Source organism: Rhincodon typus, chromosome 15 (assembly GCF_021869965.1).
Source record: "Rhincodon typus isolate 14 chromosome 15, sRhiTyp1.1, whole genome shotgun sequence".
NCBI lineage: Eukaryota > Metazoa > Chordata > Chondrichthyes > Orectolobiformes > Rhincodontidae > Rhincodon > Rhincodon typus.
The window spans coordinates 26406893-26431700 of record NC_063346.1 but is presented as its reverse complement, the minus strand read 5'-3'; the positions used below and the strand labels follow the sequence as shown (position 1 = coordinate 26431700).

General features: G+C 37.1%; 1 protein-coding gene across 3 annotated transcripts in view; it reads left to right on the top strand.

Moving 5' to 3' along the window:
• The first annotated feature begins 2261 nt into the window (after nucleotides 1-2261).
• Nucleotides 2262-24808, top strand: part of ankrd11 (ankyrin repeat domain 11) — a 76848-nt gene continuing 54301 nt past the window's right edge. For 2 of the 3 annotated variants that reach the window (XM_048605652.1, XM_048605653.1), the window contains exons 1-4: nucleotides 2262-2349; nucleotides 9179-9213; nucleotides 20161-20319; nucleotides 22073-22273. In XM_048605652.1, coding sequence (XP_048461609.1) covers nucleotides 20283-20319; nucleotides 22073-22273 — 238 coding nt within the window. In that variant the 5' untranslated portion in view covers nucleotides 2262-2349; nucleotides 9179-9213; nucleotides 20161-20282. The remainder of the gene's footprint in view (nucleotides 2350-9178; nucleotides 9214-20160; nucleotides 20320-22072; nucleotides 22274-24808) is intronic. The other variant, XM_048605651.1, reaches the window with a different exon arrangement.

Genomic DNA, 24808 nt, shown 5'->3' with positions numbered 1-24808 from the left:
ATCAAAAATCTATGTTTCTCTGATAAACCATATGCTGTGCACAAGACAATTTGGAGAACTTTGAAAAATTTTTCCTAGTTTCCAGATAGGAAGCCAAGGAAATCATTCAGGCTTCTTACAGCTGAGCATTGAGGGAAAGAAAGGAGATCAGATTCTGAGCGAGGGGAGAATCTGGCTTATGTTGATTGGGTTTGGTGACACCATTATTCCTGGCCAGAGTAAAGGTGTCTTAAGTATTTCACCCTCTTGAAGACCACACTACTATAAGTGACTAAGATTGATTTTATACACAATTAATATTGTGTAACTACGCTCCAATCATTGCATTTTGCTGAAGAAATAACGCATTTTTAATATGAAAATATCCCTTCACCCATTGCATTTGCTTGTGAAAACACTTTGATTGGTAGAGCTTGCTGCATTTCAGTCATGCATGAGTGCAGTTTACTACACTTGGTCAAGACTTCTTTTTAAAGCCAACTCTAAATTAATTTTTGATTTGCTGTTTAATGAGTGACTAAATGTTGTTTGCCTTCCTGTTGGCTGTAAAATACAAGGTCTGACAGTCCTGTCTCCATGATGTTGGCTGACAGACTGCAACATATTGGCTGGTACAATGACATCAGTAGATCTTCTCGTTTAGAAGCTTGGGCTTGCTGCTCCTGTTTATTTATGGAGTTAGATTTGTGTGTGTCTGAACAATGCTTGACTTTTGTGAATTCCATGAAATGCTTAGGATTCGCTTCTGTGTTGATTTTGGCAGGAGGAAAGAAGTGGGTGTTATTTGCTGTGTCATCCTCTATCTGTGAGGATGAACAAGGATTATTTAGTCAAAAGCAAATTGCTGTAGATGCTTGAAATCTAAAATAAAAACAAATAATTCCAGAAATGTGCAGTCGGTCTGGCAGCATCTGTGGGAAGAGAAACCTTTAATCTTTCAAGTCTGTGACTTTTTTTGTTCAGTACTACATGATACTTTTAATCTATACGGATAGCAAAACTAATGTAAAATTCAAAAGAAGTATTACCGTGGATATTTTTCTTCTGTATGTCAAGGACAAAGGGAGGAAAAGGTGAATTTTTATCTTGATTGGTTTTCTCCAAGCCAATCCAGAGAGAAACTAGATTTACTCCTTTCCATCACTAAGTTAAATGGAGGATGTTCCCCAATGCCTGTTTTTATTTTCCTTTTAAGTGGCAGCATTTTAACATGGAGTGAGAAAGGAAATTTACATGCAAGATGTTACGGAGTTGTGGAATTTGCTCTTGTATCCAAATGAAAATCTGTTTATTTTGAAGGATAAGGACTTGTTCATCTGAAGTGTAAGGTGTTTGTTGACTCTGCCGTCCACGTATGATTGTGTTCAGATTGTTCTTCCAGAGTACTAACCTGTGTCGCTGGTATCTATTTTAGTTCGTTGGTGTTATGGACCAGACTAAGCCCCTTAAAAATATTCAGAAGATAGTATAGACCCTACCATTTTCTTATTTTAAAGGTAAATGTAAAGTGTTGCATTCCAGATGCAATTCGATTGGTCAAACTATTAAATTTAAAGCAAAACACACATTATTCAACCACCATAGTTAAAATACAACAAAAGAAAGAAGGAATTGGAATAACTTAACTGTATTGAAAAATTTAACAGAATAATAGACACAGTAACTATTATTAATTAACTGTCCCAATATAGTAATATCACATAAACACACCCTTGGCAAAAGGCAGATTCAGAAAACAGATTGTCTCACATGCAACCCAGTAGCAGGAAGAGAACCCCTAGCTTTTGGCTGCAACCAAGAGAGGGGGAAAAATAGCTTCCATTCTTCAAGACCCCAACAGCAACTGCTGAAGGCTAAAACTAAAAAGTCCTGGTTCTGTGGGACTTTTCTGAGGAAGAGTCACTGGACCAAAGTGTTAATTCTGCTTTCTCTCCACAGCTGCTGCCAGACCTGCTGAGCTTTTGCTGCAATTTTTGCCTTTTGTTATAGATTTCCATCATCCACAGTTCTTTTGGTTTTTATTTAGAAAATGAACTGAATCCAGACTGAACATTCTTGAGAAATATAGTTCATGTTTACTTAATAATAATTTAGTTACTATGCAAATTTTGGACCATTCATGCTTAAAATGTAGTATAGAATTTCATAGAGAATTGTTACTTCTTGCAAATGTTGTTTTCAACTGTGACTGTTAATTTCTAATCCAGGATAAGGATAAAATATCATGTAACAAGACCCCAAAGCTGGACCGAAGTGATGGAGGGAAAGAGGTGAAAGAGAAAGCAACAAAGAGGAAACTGCCTTTCTCTGTTGGAGTTAACAGCAGTGATCAGAAAGATTCAGACACAGGTAAGCGGGAGAAACTGCCAGAGGCAGGTGCACGCATTTTTTTCCAGGATAATCTGCAGCTGCTGCTAGATAAAATGTGTTAAAAAGTGAATAATTTTGATGATGCTGTCCCCTTTTACATTAATGGCTATGCAACTGAATCCACAAATAATTTCACATATTTCTCTACATCTTCAGAGGACACTGTCATCTGGAAGGACAGTTTTGTTTTTGTAATTGCCTTTCCTGATGGATTGTCAGGGCAAATCTGCAGACTCTGACCCGTTGAACACCTAATTGGCCTCCAAATCCAGTACCAGTAAGGCAGGTGGTCACATATCATTAAGGTTGAGAGCTGCATGAGATTTCAGTATCTGCATAATCTTTAAAGATTTTAGGATTCTGCCCGTAGTCTCGGGTCTGATTTGCTGATATGGCATTGCAATGCAACCAATTAACTTGATGACAAAGCGCAGAATTTTAACTTTATTTCACATGACTGCTGGTCTATACAACGTATACAGTAATTTCATGAACCTGATTTAGCGGACCAGTTCAGTTTGGGATGACTCTCTGACTAAGCACTAAAATTAACATTAGATGTTTGTGCTTTTAATTTTTTCATAAATCAGATCTGTCTGTTTACCATTTTGACAGTCTTGCCATGCAGTGAAACAGAAGGAAGTTATTATTTGCTAAATGCAATAAATTAATATTGCATCAGAAAGTTTTTTTTTTAGTTTATAACTTTGAAGTTATATCTTTCTCATATGGTAAAAGGAAAATGAATGTAGTTCCATAGTGTCTCTTGGATTTTTCATTTATTCTTAAACGTGGATTTCCGCTTGCTGCCTATTTATATTCTCCAATATTAGTGACATAACTGCATAAAGTTTGGTGTGTAACAAACACAGAGAACAGTGGAGAAATTCGGCAGGTCTGGCAGCATCTATAGTGAGAGGAAAGTAGAGTTAACGTTTTGAGTCCAGTATGACTGTCTTCGGAACTGTTCTGTGGAAGAATCACACTATATCCAAAATGTTGACTCTGTTTCTCTCTCGACAGATGTTACCATACCTGCTGAGTTTCTCCTGCATTCTCAGTTTGTTTCAGACTTCCAGTGTTTGCAGTATTTTGCTTTTATTCAAAAATTGTTTGTCAAGCATTCAGAAATGAAATACTTGATGCCTTGGCAAATATCACCCCCAACATAATTCTGTACATTTATTTTAAACAGTAAGGGAACAGACAATGGCTGTGGCAATGAAGTTTGGAATAATTTTCATGTTTTTTGTTTCCAAGATGTGTGCAGTGCTCTCAAAGTCACCTTTTTTTTTTCTACAAAAGCAAGCAACTGCAGTAACTAGTAATCTGAAGTAAGATGGTGAATACTGGAAATACACAGGAGGCCTGACAGTATCTGTGGAGAGAGAAACAGTTAGTAAGCTATGTGAAAATAGAAAAAAAGTGATAACAGGCAACGGAAGCTCTTTGGCATTGTTGGATACCACCAATATGGCATCACTTTCCATTGAGTTGGATTAATAATTTAACATTTGAAGTCTACTTTTTAATCACAATCTACATCAGTGACTTGGATTAAGAGAACAGGAGTGATGTCTCCAAATTCGCTAACTATATAATGTTACCTAGGAACGTTAGTGAGAATTTAAAAAAATAAACTCAGATTGTGAGTGGATAACAAGGTGGCAGATGGAATATAATGTGGATAGGTATAAGGTGTTCACTTTGATAGTAAGGATAGAAAAGTAAAATACTTGTTGAAACGCATGAAACTTTTAAATATTGAAGCTCAGGGAGGTTTAGATGTATGCATTGAAGGCATACACATTTAGTAAACACAAAAGCAAAATGCTTCTGTGGATGTTGCAAATCTGAAGTTAAAAACAAAATGCTAGTCAGCATCTGTGGAGAGAGTATCCAGAGTTTAGCATTCCAATTTGATGTTTTAACAGAACTGAATGATAGTATGCAGCTACAGCAAGCAATAGACAATGCATACAGCATATTGGCCTTTACTGCAAGAGAATTGGAGTGCAACCATAGGAAGTCTTGGTAGAGTTGTAGAAGACTTGGTGAGACATCTGGATTATAGTGTGCAGTTATCTTCCCTATATGCAAGGAAGGATATACTTGTCTTGCTGGTATGGGGAAGATTTTCCTGGATTGGAAGACCTGTCCTATGATGGGTGAATAAATTGAACCTTTGCTTGCTAAAATTTCAAAGCATGACAGTTGATCTCATTGAAATATGTAAGTTTCTGAAAGGATTGTTGAAGTAGACACCGTTTGGTTGTTTCCACTGATTGGGGCATCTAGAACATGGAGGCATAGCCTTAGGATAGGGGTCATTCATTCGGATTGAGATAATAAAATGTTGTGAAACTGACAACTTGTCTACCAGAGAATTATAGATGATGTATCACTAAATAAATCTAAGACTGGTATCAAATTTTTGATGTCTTGGAATTGAGAAATATGGAGAGTTTAACGGAAAGTGGAATTGAGGTAGAAGATCAACCAAGGCCATTTCAAATGGTGATGCCTGCTCAAGGGACTAAATGCTCTACTCCTTTTTATTTTATTCCTTTTATTTTTCTTCTTTCATGGTAAGTGGGTATTGCTGGGCCAGCATTTAATGCCCATCCTCACTTGCCCTTGAGTGATGGCGAGCAGCCTTCTTCAACCACTGCAGTCCATTTGGTGTGGATGGACCCAAATCCCAACAGGGAGAAAGTTGCAGAATTTTGACCCAGCTACGCTGAAGAAGCAATAGTATATTTCCACGTTAGGATTATCAGTGGCGAGGAGGGGAACTTGCAGTTGTGGTATTGGCAAGAATCTACTGCTTTTGTCTTTCTAGATGATAGTGGTTGTGAGTTTAGAAGGTGCTGTCCAAGGAGCCTTTTTTTGAATTTCTGCAGTGCATCTTGTAGGTGATGCGCAGTGCTGGTCCAGAGTGTTGGGGTTGGCCGGAGTATGTTTGTGAATGTGGTGCCAATAGGCTAGGTGTTTTGTTCTGGATAGTGTCAGGCTTCTTAAGTGTCATTTGGAGCTGCACTCAGCCAAGCAAGTTGGGTGTGTTTCATCACACTCTTGATTTGTACCTTGTCGGTGATGAATTCCCCAGGCTTTGGGGAGTTAGGTGCTGAGTTACTTCACTACATGTTTCCTCGCCCCTGACCTGCTGTTGTACCAGGTGTAGTTATATGACTAGTCTAATTCACTTTCTAGTCAATGTCATGAAGAGGGCAGTTAGCTCGATTGGCCGGACAGCTGGTTTGCAATGTAGAGTGATGCTGATTGAGGTTACCATGAAGGACTGTCCTTCTCAATCTCTGCCCTCATCTGAGATGTAATGACCCTTGGGTTAAACCACGACCAGTTGCGTCCCTCTGAGAGAACAGCCCTATAGTCTGGTAAAACAATGGCAACTTTTACTTTATTTCCAGGAGGTCAATTTTAGGGAATTAGCGATGGTAATGCCATTGGATGTCAAATGCCGATTGTTAGGTTTTCTCTTTGTTGGGAGTGGTCATTACCTGGTATTTGTATGACGTGAACATCACATGCCACTAATCAGCCCAAACCTGAATTTAGTCCAGGTAGATATGGATTGCTTCAGTACCTGAGCACCCTTAAGTTCTTAAATTTTGGAATAAAATTTATACAGTGCACTTATTATACTGGTAACTACTGGCAGGTACAATATTTGCCTTCATGTAATCAATATGATAGAATTTGAGGGAAGTAAGACCAGACTAAACACAAATTATCTATTTTAGTATTAAAATAAAATATTTTAATATAATTAACAAAATATTTGTTACTGTTAATACGCACATTTGTACAGTTTTAGTGTTATTAGAGCAGTTTGATAAGTTTCCTCTGAAGCATTGCGGAGTGTTATGCTGGTAAAGGTGCAACTTAAGTCCACATTGTTGTCAAAAATGCTTGTTACAAATTTTAAAATTTTGTAATGTATTAATATGCTATTAGGGACATTGAATTTACATAATTATTTGGACTGTAAGACTTTTCTAACTGAAACAAATTAGTGTGTGTATTTCTTTGATACTTAAATTGTTAATAAAGCATCAACCAATGGAATTACAATGACATGACGGATTAGTTGGGGAGAAGTTAGCCCTGCTTTGCAATCAGTGGTGAAGGTATGTGTTCGCTATTTATTTACATTTGCTGCTCCCAGAAGGCTTTTTGTAGGCTTTTAATCCACCACATGGTTTCCAGATCCTCTGTAGAGGGACACTGCCAGTTCCCAATGGCCCGATCACAATATTTTAGTGCAGTGTGATGTAGTTTTCCTGTCAGTTCAAAATTATAGCACCCTGTGGGAATTCAAATAGGAGGGATGTTAGTGTTCACATGAATGAAATAACAGTGGTGTTAGTAGTCATGTCCCCTGTTGATTTTCATTGTGTTGTGCCGCACTGGGTTAGCATGCTGGAAATCAAGCCCCATTATTCCTAGAATCTCTCAAATGTTAAAAATGTCATCAAAGTTTGCAATGTCCCAAATTTACCTGTTGGATAGACTCAGGTTAACAGAAAACATGGACCAGTTCTCATATTTAACAAGAATTCCTAGTTATTACAAACGAGTAAATTCTAATTGCAAGCACCTATGAACTATCAACATATGGCTGTACAGGTTAAAATTCTAACCTACTCCTAAAACTCCTACGTACACATACAGGCATAGAGAAACAGAAAAACATTGACATTATGGGCAGAGAGAAAAAGAAAACTGGGAACCACAGCTCAATCACATCACACCACAGAATTCACTGACATAAGCCTTTTGCTTGCCAGGACTTTTTTGTTCTTCAATCTGTCTTCAGGTTATTTTCCCTTTGTTGCAGGACACATAGGTGATTGGTACACTGATTGCAAAGTTTCTTAGTTACTGCTTCAAGTCTATTGACAGGGGAAGTAACATACTGAAAACAGAGAATGCTGGAAATCGCAGTGGGTCAGCCAGCATCAGTGAAGAGAGAACAAGCTAACGTTTTGAGCCTAAATGACTCTTCATCATAGCACTGATAATGAGTCATCTAGGCTTGAAACGTTAGCTTGATCTCTCTTTCTGGATGCTGCCTGATCCACTGTGATTTCCTGCATTTATTAGTTTACCATAGATTTCAGCATCTGCAGTAATTTGCTCCTAGATGGGGAAAGAAACATCATCTCATTTTCTTCAGACTTCAGGTATTTTTGCCGCAGAGAAAGATACACTGCCAACCTTTCTGGGTCCAAAAGCTTCTCCCTGTATTGTTCATACCCACAAGAACCAATCAAAGTTGTCACAACTAGTCATAACTCCAGCGACCAATCAGTTATTTGTTGCTGGCTGAATCCAACTTTGTGCATACTTTCTAGTACCATCCCATCTACTTGTACCTTACCTCCCTGCTTGCAAAGCAACAGTGTAAACACAATTTAGAATCATTTTCAGTAACTTGATTTTCAGAAGTACAGCAATTCCTCCCTTAGTCCTTGGTTGTAATACAGTCCTGTTCCCAGTTCTGTGCACAAAGTAAAACATAAAGGCATGGTCTTTACAGTGGGACTGATTTGGGCGGGGGGAGAAAAAAAGGCAAACGAGGACATTTGAGGATTTGAATAAGATCATTTCCAATGGCATTCACAAAAAATGGAGAATATGATAATTTTCTCATGTTTTCATTTTATTTCTCTTTCTCTCCACCTTTTGTCAGACTTTTGTTTCTCTCCACATAACTGTCTTTTGCTTTTCTGTTTCCGTGTTTCCTTTCAGATTACCTGGGAAAAGGAATCAACAGCTACAGACCCATGGCATTTGGGGTGGGAATTTCAGGGAAAATGTGACACCCTTGCCACATCCACCTTCAGTTACTTGTGCTAGGACAAATAATTTGTTACTGAGAATAGAAATACTCATGAAGATGCAGATGCTGCATATGTTGTTTCCAAATACATAACTGGTGTATGTTTTTTTTAAAAAGTGTTGTCTATTTGATTCACCGATTTTTGTGCTTCGCTTCGTTAAAACCATGTGACAGGAGGTAGCTAATCAATGAAGATTCCTTGTGAGTTACGGGTGGACCTATGTACAAGTTCGTACTATATGCGACGAGAGTTGAGCCTAATATTGTTTTCTGCTCTCTCGGGAACAGTGATGGGATTTTCTTTCTAAATACTTCATATTACTGTCATTTATTAACATGGAAATCCAAAAAGCTATTTACGTTTGTGATTTTCTATCCATTCAGGTCGCTACAATCATATATTCATCACTTAGTTTGGTCATTGTCTTGATGAAACTAAGAACATGCGGATAGAACATAGATTTCTTGTGGTGGAAATGTATAATGGTTTTATGTTGTCCCCTGTATGGTAAAAAAAGAAAGCATGTTTGTATTAGTTTACTCACCCAGTCACACTGAGTTTGACAGCTATTCACAGGTTTTATTTGAATTAAATTTCAATTTATCAAATTCAGAAGCATCGTGAAGGCAGTAGAAGTGCTCAATCTGCTCCGTTTATGGCTTAGTTAGGGGAGGTACTGCAGTATGGTTCTAATGAGATAAATTTGGAGGTGAAATTACAGTAAACTGTGTTCCTAAATTTTTAATATATCATAGTGGTGACATGAGACCTGCATGCTTTTATGCTTGTTCTCCAGAGAATATTTTAAGAAGTTTGTCATCAAAGCTGCAGATGCTTTTTCTGCAATGAAATGTAGCTTTCTGCTTGGTTTACAGTGCAGTTTGCTCCCTGTTGTGATTGGAGTGTCTACTCTGTTCCTCAGTGTATACTTTCTCCAACAGGTTTTTGCAGACTGCATTGGGAAGGAAATTCTCAGGTAAGAAAGAGGCAATTAAAGTTGCTAATGTTTAGTTTTAAAGTGAGTTATTAAAAATGTTGTTGAAGCCTCAATATTCCTAATAACTTGTCTGTGTTGTAAAGTTTGGTAGTTGAAATCTGTGATGATCCTGCTACCAAAAAGTCCAATGTGTCTACAGACAATTGAACTCTAGGATTTGCATTGATTAGCTATTTCTTCAAGAATAGAGAGTCTATAATGTTGCATGATCTCCCTTTTCATTGTATTGTTGACATTTTGAAATGCATGATGCAGCTGTTCTGGATAATTGGCTTAAATAAGAGTTCAGAATAACTTTCCTTGTTTTTGTGTCTCAGATCCATTGGTGATATAACTTTAGGTCCAACTTTCACTTTGGTAATATTTTAACTTCTCAATCTCCTCATTGTACAGGTGCAAATTGATGATAATGAGTGTGAGGGATTTTCACCTGCTAATGTAACATTGAGGCAGAGTATGTCCAGGAATCCAATGCAAGATATATTTCTCCTTTTCTATATGAGAATTTTGAATCCATCAAGATTTGTAACTTACAGCCTTTTATTATCTTTCTTGGAATTTGATTCCCTCAAAAATCAGTTTTGTGGTTGGCTACACAAAATGTAAAAGTGCATCACAAAGCATTTAAAATATTTTAGATTGGCTATACATTTGTAAGTATAATGCATAGAATTTCTTCAATATAATGCAACACAGACATGTAGTGTATGGACTATAATTGACTAAATATTCATTTTGATAATGTACAGCTGTTAATTGGACTCCTGGAATGTACATTACAGTCCTCTTTGATCATTTGTACCCTTTCAGTCATCCTATAAATTACAGTTGAATCACGACAGAATGAATAGACTTAAGATGACCTCCCATTTTGGAGTTCATATCTCAAAATATGGAATGAACAACACCTTCATCTTACTGTCCATAAAAGGAAAGGACAGAGATATGTTACTGCTAAGCCCATAACAAGAAGGAGCAATGGATCTTTGTCAAATTAAGTGGATGAAATATTTGGTGATTAGAACTGCAGATCAGCAATGGGAAAGTATTTAATCAGAAGGTGGAAGGTTAGGATTCAAAACACATTGCATGAAGGAAAAAATGCTTGGAGAGCTGATGTTTCATTGACGAAAAGGTCCATTCAATCAAATTTTAAACCATGCTTGTATTAGTGATGTGAGAAGCAAAAGGGCAAGAAACATCTTAAAATACAGAATAGTAAAAAAGACTTTGTGTAATGGGAAAATAATGTTAATAAGATAGTCAAAGTTTGACTGCGAAGAGATGGAGGTTCTTTTGTTTGTTAACGCTTTGACACGTTGTTCAATTTTCATAGCGAAGCTGGATTTTGGGATCACAGATTTACCAAACGTGAATGTAGAGAACAGATGGTGGAGGCAATTGTTTAATGAAATGGAATTAAATAACTTAATCAAACTTGGATCAGCAAATCAGACATTAAAAAATTTTGGAGTCATAATGAAACAGGACATTTTTGGACTATAGTTTTCCCAATTCTCATGGAAGGGGCTATTGCTCAGAGGAATGAAAAAGTGCAAATGTGATAACCTTCTTTAAAACTGAACGCCAAGATAGGTCAGAAAAGTTTTTAGAAATGGTGACTTATTCAGTTATTGTTAAACTGCTAGAATCTATAATCAAGAATGAAATTAGTAAATACTTAAAATAAAAATCAATATAAATGAAAGATTGCTAATCATGATAAGTCAGAACAGATTCTGAAAGATCATACTTGATCAACTGTGTTGTAGTCTTTGAATGAGAGGGGACAGATGAAGAAAATGCAACAAATGTGCTTTTTTTAAATGCTTTTTGAAAATCCTATTTATAAGGTGCCAAGTGAAAAGCAGAAAGAAAGAGGGCACATGTCGGGCAGGGGGAAGAGGTTGAGAAGGAGGGTCCTTATGGGTACCCTCAGCCAGTGTGAGAATTAAACCCATGCTGTTCGGGTTACACTACAAACTAGCCATCCAGCCAAATGACCTAACCAACACCTCGGCTATATATGTATTGTTGCTCATGATGTCCTTGATGCAAATAGCATACCGTATTGTGGCACAGTGGTTGCGTCCATACCCCAGGACTGGGCAACCCAGGTTCAAGTCCTGCCTGTTCCAGAGGTGTATAATAACATCTTTAAACTGGTTGATTAGAAAATATCTAGAATGTTTTCAGTAATGTAAAAGTGCCTGTTTTGTTAGCTACGTTTAGCTATTAAAATTAACATGGCTGTTAATACGTTGGCAGTAGTAGAAACCTGAAAAGAGAATTTTTCATGCTGATTTATATGCACATGGTATCGAATGCTTCACATGTATTGATTTCTTTTCAAGAGATCTACATTTGATGCACTGCAATTTATAATTTTGCATTATATACATAAGGTTGGAAATCTGACTTGTTTTTAATTCGTAAGCTCAAGCAGCTTCAGTGTTGATGCCTATATAACCTAATTCATAACATCTTTCCTATTTTACTTTTTCCCACATTTCTTTTTGCTGTCCAATCATCCCTTTTTCTATATGATCAAACTTCCCTCAACTTCATGAGAGAGTAGCTTATGGTCCAGTCGGACTACGGTGACTTGACTTTACCTGATCTACTGTGGAATGGAAACCTCAATTTGTAACTGCCAAAATGTTGGGTGAAATACTGTATCTGATCCTTAATAGTGAGCAATTGATATTTGTGATGGCTTATATAAATTTTAGTAACGTTCAATATCTTCCCCTACCATGATAAAGCTGTTAGTGGCCAATACATGTGCAATTGGAAAGCGTTGATATTGGTTTAACTATTGCTTGGGTGCTAATCATTAAACTACTTGACCTTGGTGAGTGTTGAGCTTCTGTACTATTGTTGCTGCTGTAACCACCCAAGAAAATGGTGGGTATTTCAACATATTCCTAATTGAGCCTTGTAGCTCGTGAATAACCTCCGTGTGCGCAGGTGATGACCCACTAAAGTAACTAGTTTCTTCCCAGTCTGCAAAAAAAAATCCTTCTTAAGCATTGGTAACTCGACTGGAGCTTTTACCTGAGGCTTAATTGCTGTAGATGTCTAGCTATAATGGACAAATTATTTTGGTACTAAATGGTACTATATGGTGTTATCCTGTTCTTTGGAAAGTAGAATAACCATACAGCACTGTGATCACGAAAACCACTTTACAAACAAGCAGAAATTCAAACTTACTAGTCAAGAAAGAAGCGAAACTGTTTTGTAACATTTTATCCAGTACGGTTTTGGGAATGTACTAATTTTTGGTGGATTTTGGACCAGATTGAAGTACTTTCATGCTAAACTACAAACCATCTGATGAAGGGAAGGAAAATGTACACGAAATGAAAAAAAAAGGAAGACTCTTTGATGTGAGAAATATTGAAGTTCTTGCACCTTAAACAGATTCACTTAGGAGGTTGAAGAAGGAAAATAACTTCAAAATGATTAAACTATTTATTTCATAAGAAAACTCATTGATAATTGATATTACAAGCATGTGAGCCATATATATTTTTCAGTGGTGCCAATGTTTGTAATAGTTTGTTTATAATCATGAAATGCTACTTTTACAACTTGGCTGTATTAAAATGAAATGAGAACTGTCAACAGCGGAAAATGCATTCCAAATACATGTAAATAGTTCATTTAAATTACTGTTGTAGTATAAATACAATCTTATCAGAATTGAAATTTTACATACAAGGCAAGTTTAAAAGCAGTTTTCTTACTTTGCACAAACCAATTAGAGTACACTTCTCGTGATTTGCAGTTTGGGCAAAGAGATGTTTTTATTGTCTGTCGTAATTTTGCTAGCAAATCACTGTACTGGCTAAGTTATTGATGGAATAAAGCTCATATTTATGTTCTTTTGTTTTGGACTTCTCCATTGCACAGAGGCTTTCTACCATTTGCAGTTTCACATTTGTCCAAATTTTGTAGCCTGCAAAGCAAAGAAGCTTGCTGCTGACCATGAAGAAAACTGGCTAAAAAGAATATTGTCATATAGCATGAATTTCTCTTTTTCCTTGCAATACTTTCATTCCAATACCAGCTCAAGGAAATCGCCAACATTCAGCAGCAATAATGACATCAACTAGACTAAGCAGGCAATCACATTGGAACAGCAAACTAGGAAATAAAAGTGAAAGCAAAATACTGTGAATGCTGGTGAGACTCAACAGGCATCTGTGGAGAGAGAAATTGAGTTAATATTTTGAGTCCGATATGACTGTTCTTCAGAATGCTAACTCTCTTTCGGTCTCTGAGGTGCTTCCAGAACTGCTGATTTTCTCTCTTTTTTTAATTTCAGGAAATAAAAGAGAAATCAGAGTTAACATTTTGGGTCTAGTGACACTTATTCAGAAATCATGGTCATTAACAGCCAACTCACTGAGTTAAAGCTTCCACTTGGATTCTTAATTGTTTTGAGACACTTCCCATTTACAGAGATGCAAATAATAATCTTACGGTAATTGAGATGAGAATGTTTGAGATGGCCTCTTTGGAGGTCTTGTTGCCGTTTTGTTGGTGATTTATCTTAGCGTCTGTGCCTCTGTGGAATTTTGGAGGATGTTCAATGTGATTTCATCTCATTGGGCATTGTTAATGATGGACAGACAGGAATAGCTAAGTGATAGAAGCAAGGTTTCATAGTTGGGTTTGTTTTTTCGGAAGTGACATTAATTTAATATCTCCACAATTATTTTTAAACTGCCCGGCGTTTAATTTTCCTCTTTAAAACTCACTTTCTGATGATGAAGTTATGTTATTTTGTAGTCCTTACTGAATAATTGAGCTCCCCCCATCCTGCCACCAATCTCCTGTCTGACCCAGACAAATGCACACTACTTTATTATATTTCTTAGACTGAGTCTCTCACACGAAGAGTAAGCTGTTTTCGGATTTGAGTCTAGATGGCACAGCTAACTCAAATGACAAGTAAACTTCTTTTATGTTTTTACAAATTTTACCATTGGAAATATAATGGGTTAAACAGAATAATTACTGATGTTTGTCTGTCAACATTTCATTACGTGTCACAAGGTGACAACCTTGACTTACTGGTACATTCGTTTGACTTGGAAGACTCGGTTTAAGTTCAAGTTCCGGATTTGAGCCCATAATGCCAGTGCAGTGTCAGCACAGCGTGTTGCCTTTTCAATGATAAGATAAACCTGGGCATGACAGGTGGGCATAGAAGATTCCATTGTGCTAATAGATGGGTTGTAAAAGATCTCATGACGCTATTCAAAGAAGAACATTGATGTTTTACTGATTTTCATGAAGAATATATGTATGTAAGTATATGTACATTTAATTAATATATCAAGCAACAACCTATAAGCAGTTTATTTGATAATTTCTTTGAGGTTTGTGGAAGCTTTTTCTTCAATAAGGCAGTTTTCTGAGTTTGCAGCAGGGACTCCAATTAAGAATACAAGAAACAGGAGCAGGAGTAGACCAGTCAGCCCCTTGAGCCTACCCAACTTTCAACAAGATCATGGTTGAACTGTTCCAATTCTCAACTCATTTTTCAAGACAGCTCCTCATTGCCCTCAACTGTTTCAAAAATCTATCCACCGCCTCTTCTAATATTTCCGTGATCGGCCGCCACATCTCTCTGTGGTGTAGAGAATTCTCGACATTCGTGGCCTTCTGGGAGAAGAAATTCTTCACATCTCAGTTTTAAATGAGTGTCCCTTTATTCTGTAAGTGAGATTTAACTATTTCTCTCTGTCTCTGTCTCTCTCTATCTCTCTCTCACTCTCACACACACACACACACACCTGTCTCTTGCTGTCTTGCTCTCAACTCTGCTCCCTCCAGCTCTGTCGCTAGCTCTGTCTCCCCAGCTTGCTCCCTTACCCCACTCTCTCTCTGCCTGTCCCCGTCTTGTCCTATCCCTGTCTCGCCCCTTCCCCCTCTCTCTCCGTCTTTGCTCGTCCCCATCTCTGCCTCTCTTTCCAGTTCCATCTCAACCACCCCACATCTCACCCTCTCCCTTGTTCACAATATTTCAAAAGCCAGCACCAGGGATAGAATAAATTGAAGAAGCATCTATTCACTGAGAATTCACCATTTTACAAGTTATAAATAATGTGACTGAAAGCTGATAAGTATCTTGTGCCTAATAATCTATGGCCAAAGGCTAAAGAAAGTGGCCATGGAAGTAGTCATTATATTGGTTAACATCTTCCAAATATGGGGACTGTGGAACAGTCCCAGCAGATTTGTAACCCTGCTACTTCAAAAAGGAGGAAAGGAGAAAACGAGGAATTACAAAACAGTTCATCGAATGTCAGTAGCAGGCCTGAGTCTCGCTAAAGAATGCAATAACAGGACACTGAGAAAATATACACAGCATTGCACAAAATCAGCATGGATTTATGAAAGAGAAATTGTGTTTAACAAACTTGGTGTTATTTGAGGAAGTAAGTAATATAGAATAGGTAAGGGAGAGCTAGTGAATGTGTTGTATTTAGAATTTCAGAAAGCTTTTATGAAGAAGTTAGTGTGTTAGATTAAAGCAAGTGGGACTGGATTTGAAAATTGGATAGTGTAGGAATGAGTTAATCTGTCTTGAAGTAAAAGGCAGTGACTTATGGGTGTGACAGTGATCAATGCTTGGGACCCAACTATTCACAGTAAATATCAACTATTTAGATGAGAGAATTAAATCTAACATTTCCAAGCTTGATGACTAACAAAACTAGGAGAAATTGAGTGGTGAGGAAGTAAAGAGGCTTCAGGGTGATTTAGATAAGTTGAGCAAGTGGGCAAAAGCACACGAGATGTAGTATAACGTGGCTAAGTGTGAAGTTATCCACTTCAGTAGGAAAAACAGAATTACAGTATTACTTAAATAGTGATAAATTGGGGAAATTTGTTCTACAAGGGACCTGGGTTCCTTGTACACCAGTCATTGAAAGCAGGTCATTCAATTGGGAAGATAAATGTTATGTTGACCTCCATTGCAAGGGGATTTGAGTACAGAAGCAAGGATTGCTTGCTGCAGTTGTAAGGGGCTTTGATGGGACCACACCTGGTCTGTTGTGAGGAGCTTCAGTCTCTTTGCTCAAGTAAAGAATACTTGCCATTGAGGGAGTTTAGTGAAGATTCACCATCTAATTCCTTGGATGGCAGGTGTGTCAAATTGGGTTGATTGGCTCTGTATTTACAGGAGTTTAGCAGAATAAATGAGGAATTGTTGAAACATAGAAAGTTCTGATGAGGCTGATGAACTGGATGCAGGGATGTTGTTTTCCCTGGCTGGGAAGTTGAGAACATGGTCTCAGGATGCAGACCATTTAGGACTGAAGTGAGCATTTTCTTCACTCATGTTGATGATCCTTTGTAATTGTGTGTGTGTTTGTATGTTTTGCCAGAGATAGTTCCCTGACTTGGTTTTTCAATTGCCCGATTGTTGTGGGCTCAGTATGGTAACCCCCATTTGATGTAGGGCTCCTGAAGTGCACTGGTATGCCCCTACCTTTGGGCTAGAATGTCCAAGTTGTGGACCGGCTCAGAACGGGTGTCATAACATGTCCAAAAGGTTGATTTTATAAAACAAATCTTTATATGTGTTCTTGCGCAAATGGTTACAACTGAGCATGTGGGCAAAAGAAACTACTAGCCTGTAAAATGGAAGGATCTCAATCTCTCCCTCTTGTGTGCTGTGTGGAGAAGTAACAGAAAATCTCCAAGTAGTTGTTCTCATTCACTTTCTTTACAAACTGCTCTCTGCAAATCACCCTGTTGAAAGGAGAAAGGGGGAAACCACCTTCAGAGAACCTGAAAAGGGCAAATTCTCAACCAGTGAATGAAAGACAGCATCGGTGTAAAAACAACCTCATCTCATCAGCAACAAACTGAAAGGAAGTGGAAGGAATGAAAGAAAACAATTCATCAACTCCTGTGATCTAGATTGGCGTTTTCAAACTCTTTACTCTTTCTATCCTTGTCTTTTTATGTATCTTGTTTATGTGAATGGAATTTTGAAAATGGTTAGATTTGAAGTTTGTGTGAATTTCTAGCAATTCGAGTGACTTTCATGCAGTTGTTTAAAAACAGTTTGATACAAAATAACTATTTATTGTAAACAATGAAAAGATCCGGCGTGCATATTCTTTTAACCTAAATTAGAGTATTGGGTAAAATTAGGCAGTTCTGTCGATAATCAAACATTTGCATTTGTGATGACTGTAGGAATGGTGAAGCTTGATTTCCAGCATATTACCCCAGTGAGGCATGACAGTTACTTGTGATTGCATGTGTTGCATTTTTTTATTACTTTACTTGGATTAATAAGTAGGAAAAATTAAGAGAAGTGATTCACCTTTGGTTGGAACAAACTGTTACAAAGAATGAGTGACTTTTAGTATTTATGGCGAGAGTTGTGGAGATTAGATTGTTCTTTGTAAAGCACAGGATTAATAGATGTTAAAAATTATCTGGGATTTTGATGGAATAAATAAGGAGAAGCTTTCCATGAGCAGGGGTCCAAAGGGCAGTTTAAAGCAGTTTAAGTTCATTGCTAAAATAATCAGAGGGGAAAAGTTTTTTTAATGCAAAAGGTTGTGCTCTGGAATCCACTATGTAGAAGAGTGATAGGCACATATAGTATTGTTTTAAAATGCACTGGATATATACTTAAAAATGAAAGTAGTATCAAGTTGTGGTACTCATTGGTTTGTTCTTCAAAGGTCAGAGACAAACATGATGAGCCACATAACCACCTATGCCATGCACTTCTGTAATTATTAGATCAGTTCTTATAAGTTATTCTTAGTGTCAAACAATGCAGAGTAACAATATATTCCATTGATCTACACTGCAGATTGAATTTCTGGAGTTCATTTTATGATTTCTGTAGTTTTGGATATTAACTGTTGACCAGAATTGGAATTATTCCTCCTCTTCTCTACTTATTGAGGGGAAGTGAACTTCACTAGCCTGGCCAGAATTTATTGCTCTTTCCTAATTGTCTTTGAAGGTGATGGTGAGCTTTCGTGAAAGCTTACTGCATATACCCGAACTCTCACCATCTATGATTTCACTGTCCTCTGAGAGCAGTTTCTGGTGCTGTTGTTTTTCTGTGTATTCATGTGCTTTCTCTTAAATGAAGTAACTTTGGATTGATAAATGCTGAACATTTTGTCAGTGGAGTTCTCTCCTCCATGACCAGTTTTCTGGACAAAGCTGTTGTTGGAATCCATGGTCACTTCCTTGCCTGTTGAAATCTTCTCTGTTTAACAAAAATAATTGAGGATCGTGGTACCAGATTGTAATATGCTAATTCCCAGCTGGAAATTCATCTTCACATGTGTGATCATTCTTTGAAAATACCCTGATAGCATATAGTTTCAACTGTACTAAATTAGGAAAGCAAAATCACCTATTCTTAGGCAAATGTATTCAGTCTTATTTTATTCTTTCCCCTTTTATTGAGTAAAATATATTACAATTTAATGTCAGTTCACCTGTGTAAACTTGACAAGTAATAAAATCAATCTTGCAATTCGAATATTTAAAATTGTACATGTCTATAGATTCAGTATTGTTATCTTCTTCTTACTTTTTTTCCGGCTCATTGTTATGTACTGATTCAGGTAGTTGAATTTCATTCTTAGTTTCCTATTGAATCTAACCTTTAATGGTTAGACGAATAATTTTATATACTTCAGGACAGTTTTTTTCCATTCCTCATACCTATACTCATAATGAGCAATCTATGTAAACTGGTGTTAGTGATCGCTTGCTGTCTGTGATCGTGTTGCAGCATCTAAGTTTTACTTCTCTTAGTTCCTTGTTTACTATAGCAAGACTACTATGTTTCAGCCAACTCAACTTGGTGATTTCCAAATTGCTATATCTTTTCCTATTTAACTGTAAATACATAACGCCCGAATTTTATTAGAAGGATGGGTTTTTGGACTGAGAACCTATGCTTGTATTTATCTGCTCATTAAACCTATTACCATCATTCCCTAAATTTGGTGCCAAAGGATTGACTAGTAATTTTATGAATGCTTCAAGTATTGATGAAGAATTTTGAATCGGAGATCTAAATTTAGCTGAGAATTGAAAAAAGCAACCTCTAATGATACACTTGCAATCAGGTGTAGGCCATTGATTACAGTGAGAAATAATTCATCTGTCTTTGGGTGACAGTGATGGGTACGGGGGTGGGTCTGAGGGGAATGCTGTTCAGAGGGTTGGTGTGGACTCAATGGGCTGAATGGCTTGCTTCCACACTGTAGGGATTCTATGATGCTTCATTGCAACATGATTTCAAGACTCTTATCCATCACTGTGTTAAGTTTTTTCTTAACGGAATTGGAAAACAATTGATTTTGCTTTGTAATGGTCTCCATAATCAATTTTATAATGACTAAATCAAATTTTTTGTATCATGAGATTTCAGAGTTTTGCTGGATCTTAAGAATTTACATTCCAAAATTTTCTCCAATTTTTGCTAGCCAAGGATTACTTTGTAATATTTAATATATTGTAGAATACCAGGAATATAAATAGTAGCCTTGGCTGTGTAAGCCAAACTTTGGTCAATACAGCATACAGTTGGCAAGGACAGAGGAAATAAAAATCAGCCTTGTTCACGATACTGATGGCTGTCCTGTTCATGATCTGCAAGAAATGTATACATGTGGATAAAGGACAAGGCCCAGGTGTATTATTCAACATTGTCAAATAACCTTTAGAAACACTTAGTGTTCATGTCCACAAGTGAAGGGCAGTCCACGGTAAGTGACTCCCATCAGGAGACAGAAAAAGTCTAAATACTGAAGAAGTATAAGTATACTTGAGGTGTTTTGGCATATTTTCTGTAGCAATAAACATCTCACCCTTCAAATAAAATTATTTTCTTTTCAACTTTGCTTGCAGAAAAGCAAGGTCCAGAGCGGAAACGAGTGAAGAAGGAGGCTGGAGTCAGAAAATCTGGATTGTTTGGAGCAGGAATAAGAGCTGGCTGTCCACTTTCAGAACGACAACAAGTTGCTTTGCTGATGCAAATGACAGCAGAGGAATCAACAAACAGTCCAGGTTTGGATCTCCTTTTAGTAGGTGTTTGGCAAGGGTCGTGGAGGATGGCAACAGAATGTTTTATCTAGTTGCTTCTTTTATATTACTCATCTTAAGTTTAAAATCACTTTCTGTCTCATTTAAATTGCCAAACTTGAGATGTTGGTCATGCAGTTAAAAGCCTTAGAACCATAGGAACTCTATTTTGGAAACACTTTTTTATTTGCTAGTAATTTGATTGTATAGATGTTAAAAGTGATGCATATAATGCACAATATCACCATTCTGGAGATGCCAAAATCAACCAAAAGGAAAATAATACTGTAAATACACTGCAAGATGCAGCATTGTGAAGTGCGAAGTTGAAATGTCAGATATAGCAAACAATTCATCATTTGTCCTCATACAAGCACAGTAGATACAAATACCATTGACTCCCTCCAAACCACTATTCAGGGACCCAAAGATGCCTTCTAAGTAGGGAAGTGATTCAATTGCTGTTTGTCTGACATACTATATTGCCTTCAGTGTTCACAATGTAGTCTCCTCTTTATTGGTTCAGACAAAACAATGATTAGGCTATTACTTTGCTGATCCTCTCCACTCTATTCACAAGTGTGATCCTAAACTCCCTCCCTGTCACTTTGGATCTCCTTCCTATTTTCTAATTTTCTTTAGTCTTCTATACTAATCCAGAAAAGCTCACAGTAAATTCCAGGAGCAGTACCTCATTGTTGTTCTTGATATTTTTCAGTGACCGTACTTTGAAATTGACAAACTACTTCAGTGCTAATCGTTACTCCCTTTTATCTTGGAGATGCTGGGAAAATAGGTTGAGGGTTCTTTGCTTGTGTGGATTATAAAGGAGAAATTTTACTGCTTAAAATATAGATTCCCAGTTTTTCCCCAGTTCCAATCAATATACCACTTGGCTTCTTTGCTGCTAGCTCTTGTTTTCTCCAACTTGGAAAATCTACTCAAAGTTTGCATGCTTTCTCTGCATTTTGCATGGCTCACCTTTATTTCATTTCAGTATTTGTGCCTTGTTCTGTCTTATCCTGTTATCACTTGTCAGGTCATTATCTCCTATTCTGTATCCAACTGGTATACAGCTGATTCTTTGTTTTCCATTCATACATGTATTTCTTCTTGTGTTTTCTGTTCGAGTGGTTTGTGACAACTGCAGCTGCTTCAAAGTTTGGGTGCTTGTCTATTTCTGGATTTTGGTGTCTAACAATGTCACATCCACACTGGACAGCCAAATGACTCAAAAGTTTGAACATCAAGGAGCTGCTGGTCTGTGCTGTTTACCCAAGAAGCTGTAGTCTCTTTATGCTTTTCTTTGGAAGGATCTCTCACTAATATATTGAAAGCTCATTGAGTTCGTTCATGATTAATTACGGTTTGAATGTCCTGCTCGCATCCTTGTTCTGGCTTTGGCACTGCCCACTTGCTTTCAAAATGGCTATCATTGTTCAGTCTCAGCCTTCCTATTGTTAAAAATATCTCTGCCATAAAATAGAATGAAGTTTGCCCATTACCCTGTGGTCAATGGTGTATTTTGTTGCTCTGTACTTATTGTATCAGGCCGAAATATAGCTAATCAAAGCGTTTATAAAAGTAGAATTCATTATTCAGCCCAAAAGGTTGAAGAAACTTTCAACTAACTAAATTGAGTAACCACATTTTTCTTCTTCGTCCAAGGGATCAAAATGAGTTGATAACTCTTATTATGGCTAGCTTACAGATAATCAAATAGTTATGTTTTGCACAGATCGTACTCCAAAGCATCCCTCGCAGTCGATTCTTGGACAAAAGAGAACACCAAGTTCTGCCTCCAAAACCAAAGACAAAGTAAATAAAAGGAATGAGCGTGGTGAGACACGACTTCACAGAGCTGCCATCCGGGGAGATGCACGGCGGATAAAAGAACTTATTAGTGAAGGTGCAGATGTAAATGTGAAAGACTTTGCAGGTAATGTAACTATAAAATGGGCAATCTGTTTAATTTGGAAACCTTAATGTAAGCAAAAAAATTATGCACTGAATTGTAATGCAGCAAATTGCTATCTGATTATCATTCCTATGTTTCTAAGCAGTAGTGGGAGAAAGTGGTAGATAGAGGAAAATAGGTTCTAATACACCAATTTTATGACTCTTCCTTTCACCTTTGGGAGACACTGGTTCAGGCTCATTTGGAATACTGAGAGAAATTCTGGACATGAATTTTGGGAAGAAAAGAAAGGCTTTAATGGTGATTTACGAGAATGATTTCAGGGATGAGATACTTCAATTACATGAATGTATTAGTAGTGATGGGGTAAATACCCATGAGAGGGTAGGAGGAGATTTGATGCAGGTGTTTGGAAGCCTGAAAGTTCTGGATGGAAAGAGAAATTCTATCAACGTAACTCTTTATTTCTTCACAGATGAAGCTGGATCTGCTGAGGTTCTCCGGCACTTATTTGTTTTTACTTCAGATCTCCAACATCAATATTTTGCTTTTGTTTTAATGTTAGCTGTCTGATTTATTTCTGCTGTGCAGATAATCACTTCTGTACTCCACACTTTATTGGACCAGAATCCGTATAACTGAAACATTTAAAGTGAGGTGCAGTAGGATAATCCATTGAGAGAGTATAGCAATTAAAACTGAATAGTTCATACAGAAGTGACCAGTCCTGATTTGAAATGTTAACCCTTGTTTGTCTGTCCACAGATGTTGCAGAATCTGAGTTTCTCCAGCATTCTCTGATTCTGTTTCAGATCTTCCATATTTTGCTTTGATTTGAGCAAGTATGGAATCCTTTCATTTTATTTTAAATGTTCTCTTTGGATTTCAACTGAGAAGCAGGCAACATTTTTAATGCTAAAGGTGGCGTTTGTGGGCAATACCATCACTATGTGGAATACAGGATACATGTGCAAAATTGAGTTGTGGCTTTTAAAGAGCAACAACATGTCGTATATTAAAAATAAGCGTAAACAAGGGCCAAAAAGATGAAAGTATGTTTGAAAGAAGCCTTCAAAGTGCTGACTGTATTTTAATAGACTGTTTCAGTAAAATACCATGCTAAAAGGGAAAAATCTGTATCCACAGCACTACATCGTGACAGCGTGAGGTAAGCATACATTTGTCGAATGAGCTATTGACAAACATTACTGTCAGGAACTAATTTGACAATTTAACTATGAATTTTGTTAGGTCGAGGCAATTGTCAGAGACAATATGTACAGAAAATGGGAGTGAACTACATTTATATTTTGAAAGTAAAATGCCGGAAAACGCACATTAGCATTCATATGAGTAATCTATATTTTAATTACTCATGCTCGTCTATGGAGAGAGAAATGCAGTTGAATTGAACAGGTTATGTTAGAGATGGAATACATTTTAAGCAGTAAAAGTGGGGGGTGCTGAGAAAAGAACAATAGGGAATTAGAGGTGAAGAAAGTTGGTGCTGCTGAAAGTGCAAAAGATATGTATAGAGGAAGCATGAATGACAGAATAATGAACATTTCTTGTTCAAAAGCAGAAACAAGTAAAACAAGCCAAACCTAAAATGGGAACAAAATGCAGGCAGAGGTTACAGTCTGAAATTCTTGAACTCATTGTTTAAGCTCTGAGGGCTTAAAGTGCCTAATAAAAGGCCAGGTGTTGTTCATTTGAGCTAACTGTTGGGAGCAAGTCAGGAGGAATGAACAAACTCCTTTCTTATCTCCACTCCTGAGATGGTTGTAGCTGTTTGAATTTAAAAGGAAACAGATCTTGTCATTTTAATTTATACACACAAAAATATATTGCCTTGTGTATAACTTGGTGTAAGAAGCAAGCCAGTCAGGTTCCTTTCTTTAAAAAGGAAGTTTCTTTTATTTCTAAAATTTCAGTCAAAGAAAGAAATTATTGAAACAAAGTTTAAAAATGTAAAAATATCCAACTACCCACTAATGCAAAAACAACACGCAAAATCCCCCGAGTGAAAAAAGTAGACTGTTAAACTCTACAAGGCTATCAGATCTTAAAACTTGGCCAGAGTCAGGAAACAAACTTTATTCTTGGATTGTGCAGAGATTTACTGAGAAGGACCACTTTCCGCCCAATAGCTTTTGGTCTTGAAGTTTCTTATTCAAGTAACCAGTCTGCAGTTGTAAGCTGGGTAAATCTCTTGGAGAGACCAGAGTTGATTTGGAATTCTCTCTCGGGAACTCTTTTTGGTTGCAGTAAAGAAAACTTTTGTTGGACATTCAAATCATCACTAATAGTTCAGCTTTGAGAGAAATTTCAAAGAAAGGGGAGGATCGAGAGTGGGTTAAGGCTGTTTTCCTTCTAGCCAGCGGGCCAAATTGTCTGTTCAAAATACTCTTAATAATTATTGTCCTTGCAGAAATTTGCTGTGGTACAATTGCTATATGTAACTAATAAATAAAGAGTATCAGAGATAGTAGGAACTGCCAATGCTGGAGAATCTGAGATAACAAGGTGTAGAGCTGGATGAACACAGCAGGCCAA